The sequence below is a fragment of the Caenorhabditis briggsae genome (assembly GCF_000004555.2).
Source record: "Caenorhabditis briggsae complete genome, chrX, whole genome shotgun sequence".
Lineage (NCBI taxonomy): Eukaryota > Metazoa > Nematoda > Chromadorea > Rhabditida > Rhabditidae > Caenorhabditis > Caenorhabditis briggsae.
This window is the reverse complement of record NC_013491.2, coordinates 13054402-13063980: the sequence shown is the minus strand read 5'-3', so window position 1 is coordinate 13063980 and position 9579 is coordinate 13054402. Positions and strand designations below refer to the sequence as shown.

At 38.8% G+C, this 9579-nt stretch overlaps 3 protein-coding genes across 3 annotated transcripts; 1 reads left to right on the top strand and 2 right to left on the bottom strand.

Moving 5' to 3' along the window:
• Window positions 1-205: 205 nt before the first annotated feature.
• Window positions 206-1810, bottom strand: CBG27815 (the record flags this gene model as incomplete). Its single annotated transcript, XM_045239981.1, has 3 exons — window positions 206-291; window positions 442-1324; window positions 1742-1810. The coding sequence occupies 3 exons, from the start codon at window positions 1808-1810 to the stop codon at window positions 206-208; spliced, it is 1038 nt and encodes a 345-aa protein (XP_045099886.1).
• An 883-nt stretch (window positions 1811-2693) lies between these two features.
• CBG27814 lies at window positions 2694-3617 on the bottom strand (the record flags this gene model as incomplete). Its single annotated transcript, XM_045239980.1, has 3 exons — window positions 2694-2760; window positions 2914-3179; window positions 3228-3617. The coding sequence occupies 3 exons, from the start codon at window positions 3615-3617 to the stop codon at window positions 2694-2696; spliced, it is 723 nt and encodes a 240-aa protein (XP_045099885.1).
• A 3426-nt stretch (window positions 3618-7043) lies between these two features.
• CBG27813 lies at window positions 7044-7719 on the top strand (the record flags this gene model as incomplete). The annotated part of the gene is made up of 3 exons (XM_045239979.1): window positions 7044-7152; window positions 7223-7294; window positions 7343-7719. 3 exons carry the CDS (start codon window positions 7044-7046, stop codon window positions 7717-7719), a joined length of 558 nt encoding a protein of 185 aa, XP_045099884.1.
• Between the last annotated feature and the right edge of the window lie 1860 nt (window positions 7720-9579).

Genomic DNA, 9579 nt, shown 5'->3' with positions numbered 1-9579 from the left:
CAGGATATCAGCAACATTTTACTAGTTAGCCACGTTTTGATATCTTTCACAGAAAATGAGATATATAGGCTCAAAGTGGACGATCCGGGTGTCGTTCTATTAGAGGTTTTACGGTATCATAATCATATAGTTAAAATGAAATTTTCACAATCTAAAATCTAGAAAAAAACGTGATGAGAAACGGGTGATTTGAAATTCAACAGGTTCAATAATTAATCGCATCATTGCTTCGTGTCCGCCAACCAAGATTGCATTCGGTAACGAAAGGAGTCGGCGAAAAAGAGAGAAATACTGAAATCTTATGTGTTTTCAAAAATAATTGTTAGTCTAAACTCACAAGTATTGGCTGTAAGTCTTCCGGTGCTCTCTTCCCAGATCCGAAATTTCGTTGAAACTGAAACTGTGAAGGTTCAGATCAAAAGTGAAAATATCATAACTTACGACATGTACTGAATATCGTACGGATTGACGTCCCAGCTGGTGAAATGTGAGAAATCGTGCATGAGGTTTGAGCCCCACTGTGAAAGACTAGCGAACATCTCCATTGATGCCTCAGATGGAGTTTTGAGACCGTATTGAGTGACGCGGGTAGACATTCCAGGATGAAATTGTCCGCTCCAGTAGACAATGTTGTTGTAAGAGGATTTTCAAAAATCGGTGGAGAAGGATACAGTTGAGCATGCATTGGATAGTTGTTCGTTTGCGGTGGGAAGAAGTAGAATGAATCCTGATATTCATAATTTCTCTGTATCATGTGGTCTTGAGGTGTCAGCTGAGTATTATTATGTTCAGTCATCTGCCGGGACACTGCTGGGGTGGGATTTTCAGCTTTTTCAAGAATTTCAGCAATGCCGTTGTAACTTTTCGGAGCAAAAGCAGTTGGAAGTCCAAGCATCGTTGGAGTAGGATGAAGTGGAACATAAATTGAATGTTTGTACTCTTGATTTTGATTAATGTTGTTTGGATTGTGGTATCCATCAATTCTCTGCATCTTCTGGTCGGGAGTAACCATTCCATGACTATGCCCTGGGTGTCGAGCTGGTTCGGTAACATTCGATAAATCAACATGATTTACGCCTTTACTATTTTGCAAAACCACACGCTCCTGAGCACGCTGACTTAGCATGGGAGAATTCTGAACAGGGCGTGGAGCACTTCCAATTAGTTCGGCGCTATTCGGCATCACAACATTCCGTGGACCACGGAGAGCAACGTCACATAAACCCAGGCGGTGGTTTGAAGCATGATCAACTGTCATCAAATGAGGCGCAGCTGGCATCGGAATGTCAGAATAGGAAGTGTCCAGTTCTTTCCACTGCGATATCTGAAAATAGGTCACATGAAAAATTATTCGCACTTTCGATGAAAATTGGTCGTGAATATCAGAAAATTTTGTTAATTGAGCTGTTCTTATCACACATATTGATTACTGGTCAGAAAGAAAAATACAAATTCACAGAGGATGGGAACCTTTCTCAGAAAATAAAAGGTAATTTTGATGAAGATAGGTTTTAACTTTAAAACGTATTCTTGGCAAACGTAATGAGAGAACAGAGTTCATGCAAAAAAATGACTTCATTCATGTTCAAAAATCGGTAAGTGATATCAAATGTTCCAAAATTTCAATGGGTTTGTTTTAAACTGTTCGACTTTTGATTTTGAAAAAGAAAATATGAATAAGTTGAGGAACTTTCTTGTGTAGTATACTTTTTTAATAGTCCATCATAACGAAACAAATTACCATTGAAGATTCAGTGTTTTCGTTGAGAACAAAGGCGGCTGGTGGGATCGGAATGGGTTGTGGTTCCATCGTGCGGAAATATTAAGAATTTACCCTGAAAGTTGTGAAATATTACTTTTTAGTAAAAATCGGAACAGAAACGAGAAAAATATGCAGAGAACTTGCGAAAAGAAAACGAGTGAACAAAAAATGACTGCGGCCGCGCGCAACGAGGGATCTCCCAATATCTGTTGTTGCATCGACACTGGCGATTAGTGTGCAATGGACTGTTATTTGCTAATTAATGTTTATTGCTAACTAGGAATAGAGAAGGGGGAGAGGAGGATGAGTTTTTTGTGTGTTGTATGGTCCGTGGTCTGTATGTTACGTATGCGGGTCGCAGTGCGGTAAAAAGAGGGGGAAAAGTGTGGGGAAAAAACAGAATAAGCGGTGAAAGAAAATATCGTTTCCAAAATTAGCAGCTTTTGGACATATTTTTGAAAAGGTTTTCAAACTTACTAGCAATACAGTTGAATTCGTTTCTCTAGTACAAAATTTAAGAAAACTCTATACAAATAAATGAAAATTAGTTAGTTTTCTAGAGAAGTTTTTCTAGAAAGTGGGAGATAGAAAGTTGTATTTTAACAGATAACAGTTTGTTCAACATTAAGAAATATTTACTCTTTCGAGAGACAGAGAAGTTTTTGAAGCCGGACATTCGTTTTAGGAATGATCGTGCATTTTAGGAATGATCGTTATGGTATCTCATAAATTATCCACTGTTCTCATGCCAATTACAGCTCAACAGTAACTCAAACTCTGTCTCAGCTTAATGTTAATCAGACTAAAAACCGAAACTGGGGTTTATTCACAGGATTAAAAACTTTATAAATTAAAAAAAAACCTTCGTAACATCAGAAGAAACCGAATTATGGAAATTATGGATTAACCATGGAACAACGAGCAGAACATGTTATTTCGTTTCGGACAACCAGCACTCCATACGATAGCTGAACGAGTCTGATAGACTGAGAGCGACGCTGAAATATTGTTTGTATTCAAAAACTAGTTTATGTTTCAAACCCACAAGTAATTGGTGAACTTTTTCCGGTGCTCTCTCGACAATTGCAACAGCAGGTCATAACTAAAAATGTGGATGTTTTAAGAAAAAGTTGAAAAATATTACAACTCACGTGAATTGAGGCAAATTGTACGGATCAACAGCATCCCAGCTCGAGGAATCTGGAAGATCACGCATGGGGTTGGAGCCTCGCTCCGAAATACTGAAATACAGGTCCACCGATGATATTTGACGACGGCGTTGTGTGACGCGGTGAGTAGTATCATAATGGTATGGGCTGATATGGTTCCCAGAACCGTTGTTGCCAACCGTGTTCAGATGGGATGGTCCATTCATCGGTGGTGTAGTATAATGCGCTGCGGGATCGTTGTAATCTTGCTGTAAAAGAGTGTTATATGGATTGTGATGTCCACGAATGATTCATACCTGGTCGGGAGCTGGATGAATGTGTCGAGCCATGTAAGCTGATTCGGAATAATTTGGTGGAATGACACTTCGTGGATTGTAGACTTCAGCGTAACGCGAAATCATGCGGTTTGGAGCAGGATGTCTCGTCAAGAAAGGATCCTGCACACGGCGTGTGGTAAATCCATTCGGTTCAAAGTTGTTTGGCATCCCGAAATTGTGTGTATCATACATTCTCCCCTCACGCGAAAAAATACGGCTCGGAACAGGCTGCCCCAAACGAGGACCATTATGAACAGGACGTGGAGAATATCCATTTCTTTCACCGGTATTAGGCATTACGTCATTCTGTGAATCATAGCGAGCAACTTCCTGCGAAGCCACAAAGTTTGGAGCATGATGGTTTGACATCCAACGGGGCGGAGCTAGCGTTTGAACTTCACTTCGAGAACTGACGCTTTCTCTAACCTGAAAACACGTTAAATAAAAAATTGATCACATTTTCGGGACAAATTAACACTACATCTAAAAGTTTTGAGTTTTTAATTAAGCTATTTTCCTATTAAAGATGTGGCTCACAAGCAGTAAGAAAAAATCACGTACTTTGTAATTTATTTATTCAGAAGTTAAATGATAGTACATAAACATGTGGTTTTGAGAAAATCTTCCATAAGGTTATCTACGGAATGAATAGGGAAATAGAAGATTGAAATGAGCAGAGAGTACACAATAGCGGAATTCATTTGAAGTATAAGACTTCACATGACTTCATAGCATTCATAATAGGTATAATGGCTGAGAAATATTTGGAAGAGTTGTGTCGAAGCTGAATGATTCATAGGGCGCCTAGCAAAATATGAAAACCAGACAAACAAGGAATTGATAGTAGACCTGGTCGAATTCCTCTTGGAAATCGAAAAAAAATGATGTCAACGGGATTTTGTTCTGATAGATTTGAGATCAGTAACTAAATTGATCGATGAGATAGTATACGATCAGATTGCAAAAATCCTTTCTGAATATTTACTAAACTTACGGAGAAAGACATTTTCAACAGAGTTACAAGGTAGACGTCTAGAAACACGGACAAATGGGTCAGTAAGAGAGACCGGACGATGGTTATTGGGAGCGGCAGAAGACCTCTTTTTAGGGAGGAGAACGAGTTAGGTAGGCAGAAATGAAGAGAGCTAGAGAGTATAATATAAACGAGAAAAAAAGGGCTAGGGTAATAGCACACTTTTTGATGATAAAGTAATTAGTAGTCAAAGGGGAATAGTGAGAGGGGTTGAGAAATTTGTAATTAGACGTCAAAGTGGAAGCGAGAAGGCGTGGTTTTTTTCTAAATAAAAAATTACTATGGACACCGCCGGAAGAAGAATTTCAGGAGATGATTTGATCTTTCTGCTGATGAGGGCGCGAGCAGCTCATTAGTGTAGGGCAGAGAGAATTTCGAGAATTTCGAGAGAAGAAAAAGTAGGATGTCCAATAAGAGCAGTACATCTAGGGAAGCACAAAAGATAAGTTGTCGAAATACTTTATCAAGCGAATGATGTTTGTTTCAAAAACAGTTTAAAAAATGGTGGCCTTTCCATTGTTACAACATTTACAGTAAACATCAATAATATTCTTGTCCAGCGCCGATGAACCTGGGGCGGAAAAATTATTTGAAGGCAAATAGCCGGTACTGAAACAAAAACAGCTACAGTTTTTACAAAGAAATTTGTGGCCTTTAATACAGAATTTCCAAATTATTTTATTCTGGCCCATTTAGGCAGTTTTTCTACTTTACAAGAAAAATCGGATGATTATTCATGAGATTCTGAAGAATTCAAGCAAAAGCAAGCAAAAATCTGAGAGAATATAGGCAAAAACAAAATAATTCTGAAGTACTGTATCAAAAGCGCACACATTTATTTGTAAAAAATCGTAAGTGTTTTCGATTAAGGAGCGGCTATGCGCCTTCATGTAAATTTTTCGCCACAAGGTTCATCCGCGCCAAACAAGAATCATTACTTACACTAAGAATTGTAAACTATTTCTTTTCAACAAAATATCTGAAAATAATTACGAAGAGAAGTCAGAAAACCGGCAGAGAAAAAACGAATGAACAAAAAAAGACTGTTGAGAAACCTCCAGATGATTTTTGTTGCGCAATCACCGGAGCATGGAGTGCAATTGAGCGCAGATACTTTTTATTGCTGTTTGGGCAAAGAAACGGGGGAGAGGAGGATGAGGTGAGTGCCTGTGTGTTCTGAATGGTACTACGTATCACCCCTCTATCAGTTCACAGTGTCGAAAAAGGAGAAATGAATAATAAAGTGTGGGGGCGAGAAAATAAAATAATCCAAATAGTGTGAAAGAAGATATCGTATCCGAAATTAGCAGCTTTCGAAATCCAATATACCAGACGTCTTCTGCGCCAGTAGTCTTCTCAAAAATGTATACGGCGTGGTAATTGTCATAAAAATGAGCTAGGTGTTTCAAGGCCACCCTTTTTTCCAGGCTAGATTACTTTCTCCGTTTTTGATTGAAAAAGGTAAAAAAATTCGCGCCTGACAACTTGGACCTAATAACTAAATTTTGAAGCATTCCTTTTCTCATTTTACTATTTTTCAACTTTTTCATTTTTTGCAGTTCGACTAGAGTACCGTACTCCTTCCTTGACTTTTCTCACGACTTGCTTAATAAAAGAGACACCGAAAAAGGCAATAGTATCACGCGATTTCCAAATTCGCTCCATTTCTCTAAATCATTGCTCGATTTGAACTTGTTATACCCATTCATCCGATTTTTCGATGCTCAGCACATAAACATGAAATTTCATGAAAACTAATTTTTAGCATATCATCACTTCTCCATTTTGAAGGTTCCCTATTAGCTAGAAACCCCGAGACAGCATGAACATGAAGCGTTTGGTATTCCATGGCTACACACCACACACCATTTTAGGAGTCATCTGTTGTGAGAAGTTATTTACGTAAATGTCCAAGACAGACGCATGGACAGACAGAAAAGTTTCCATAGTAAGAAATAGATTTCTTCGAGTCGTTTTGAAACATACTAGCAATACGGCCGAGTTCGTTTCTCATAGTCTGAGTCAAATCTATATACAACTCAAATTAACACAAACTCGGTCACAACCACTTTTCGTGACATTTCTCGATAGGAAATTCCGGACACGTCATTTCGGTCAAAAACAAAAGTGGTACGACGCAATAAAACATTGCAGCATAAAACTGTTACGAGAGAAGACAAGCAAAATGAAACTGGATGCATTGGAACTTTCAAAAGATAAAATTGAGAGGAGCAGAACAGATCAGAATAGAACTCTATCAGTTTGAAACGAGGGATTATTTGAACTTCGAATTTATTGGAATTTTGATTGTTTCTGACCACGCTGTTCCATAGTTCAATTGTTTTGTTTTGCAACTGCAATCCGGTCGTACACCCTAACCAGAAATCCAAATTGATAGTAGACTTGAATTTATAATGAAAGTGGATAGCTCCTGCTTTTGACCACATAAAGTAGCTAAGAGTTACTTCTTTCACTGTATGCCTCCTTCTCGCTTTCTCGTGTTTTTCGTACTGTTTGCTTTTCATTACTCCATTCCGTTGTCTATGGCTAACGCATTTGCAGGAGGAAAACGTCTCTCCGTCTCTCCCTCTCTCCTTCATTTTTTGTGACATTGACATTCGAAAACCAGCGTTCCTCTCACTGTTCCCTTGCTACCTATCCATTTATCTCTTCCCATTGCACTCTTTCCCATAGAGAGAGATTACCCTTATTCGCCAGAATGATGCAAAAAAAAGTTCAAATATTGAAATTTCAATTTTCAGATGTCTTCGAAACTGGGGATTCTTGAAACCACGGACTCAAATCCTTCCGAAAAACCAATGGACTTCAAAACCTGTCAATCCGAGATCCGAAAATTGTTCGAAGAGGCCGGTGAGTAACTTTCGAGTTAGCTGGAGATTTTTGGGTATCTTTTCGTAAAGAAAACTTTTCCCGTTTTCAGTTCCGGATATGAATTCGAAACAAAAGGATGACTTGGATTTCTTCTTCTGTCGTCTGATGGAGCACAAATCTAGTAAGTACTAAACACTTTATGAGCCAATAAGACACCCATAATTTACAGGTTTCCTCGACACCATTTCCAAACGACTTCTGGATTATGAAAAAGATGAGAAAAAGAAGTGTGAACAAGAAATCCTCAATATCAACTACAATGCCGACTTGTTTGTAAGCCGTTTGGACACATCTGCAAGCACGTTGAATGCTGTGAAAGCCGTTGAGCAGTTTGTCATCGTTCGTTGTACCTACAAGCTGGACGAATATCTAGAGCGCCATAAAAATAAGGTGATCAAGCTCAACGAGGGAAGAATCAAAATCAAACAAGAGTCAACCCGCCAAAATTTGGACATGGAGATGGAGAAATTGGAGAAACAATTTCAACTGAAAATGGCCATGATCGAAAATGAGAAGAAAGAGGCGCTGGCAGCTCTTAACGTCTAGTTGCACATTTCAAGTATTTTGTTCTGTGAAAATTTGTTTACAGGAGAACCTCAACACCTTGCAAACCCAGATTTTGATGGAAATTTTCGGGATAGGTTAAGAATAGTCTTCAACTTCTAACTCAACTCCCGGAACGATCGAGAAAATATATTTCATTGTGTTATATTCAAAACTGACTGAAATTTCATATTTTTCAGACATTGTCTCAAAAGCAGTTTTTTTTTTGAGATTTATTCGGAAATTGAAAAAATTGAGATAATGTCTGAAATACGAAGTTGCATTCAATTTCAGGTATAACAAAACAAATGTCAGGTTCTAAAACGTCCTAGCAATTGGGAAAATCGTTTTTAAAAGTCGCTATTTTTCACTGAAACGCGGTTTTCGGTATTGAAACTGAAAAAAAAAACTTGACTGGAATTGGCAAGCGGATTTTACAATTTTCATAAGTGACTAGATAGGCTATTCCTAACCTACCCTAAAACTTCCATCGAAATTTAGATTTACAAGGTGTTGAGGTTCCCTTGTTCCCTTGTTATACTATTCGAAGTTTTTCTTATCAGAATAAAAACTTTCTGTTGATTCTGTTAGTATCGTATAATTCAACAAATCTGCCAGTTTCTGTTTACAGCTGCTTAGAGATTTTAGGGTATGCTTTGTATTTCACTGAGCGCAGTCCCAGGACTGATCATAAATGTGGAAATGTAGCATTTCACACGGTTTTCCTAGAGTACCAGGGATTAGTTGAAACTATAATTAATTGGTTCTCTACAGTACCAATTACCTTTCTACAGTACTCAAAAGTTTGTCTGCAGTACCCCAAGGCGTTTCCACCCAATCCCGTCATTTCTCCGTCCGGCGCCACCCCCGTTAGTTTTTTTGTTTGTCCATTTTCCCATCGGCGCGGTTTCTATCATTCTCCCGCTCTTATGCGTGTGTGCCCCTCTGTACCAATGTATGCAGCCTTCTGGGCCCTCTAGTTGCCCCTCTTTTACTTCCGAATGTTCTACAGGCGCCCACATATGCGTATGTCTCTATTTCCTCCTATCATCAGACGACCAAGACTGTCAAGACGTACTTTCTGCCTCTCTTTCCTCAGTTGTGTGTGGCAGATTTTGTGCATTGTTTCTTTCGGTTCTATGTCTTTGATGGATTTTTGATCAGTCGCAAGTTCAGAAGTGCTTCAGAGAAGCGAAATATTAGCTTTCCATCTTTGCACAACAGGATTTTTTAACGAAATGTAATTTTCCCATACCCCAACGCTATTGCCAACTGCCTTGCGCAATTCTTTAGTATCGCCGCTTATGGCACTGCCTTCTTTCAAATCGTGCTAGACACCCCTCTGACTCGTTCTCTTTTCGGTTTTTGAGATCAACTGGTGCCAGCCGCAGTTTCTTTCTGCGGCCGCGTTTTCCATACTTGTCAAATTCCGGGCCGACCCGGTGACCCGGCCCGGTCGGCCCGGGTAGCTAATTTTTTGAAAATTTTTGAGAAAAATGTATTGAATTCCACCTCAAGCACAACTCGCTGGGATGATTCGCCCTTGTAAAAGAATCGAAACGTCAGAATTTAAGGCTAATAACTTCGGAGGCAAATGCTCGACAATCTTGAAATGAGAAAAAAAAGGATCAGCTTGATTTGAAAGCCAATTTGCAGTAGTTTCAAAAACAAAAATTAGGTCCATTTTTTTATTTGACAGGTTTGAACAGTATTCAAATGAGGTACGAACTCAATTTGTATTTTAGAAGTTTGAATTATTGATTCCAACCGAAAAATTATTCTGATACAAAAAATCGGAACTGTGGAAGAGAAACGCCGGTTCCACAACAACAACTACCGTAACCTAAAAATATGTTTATTTTC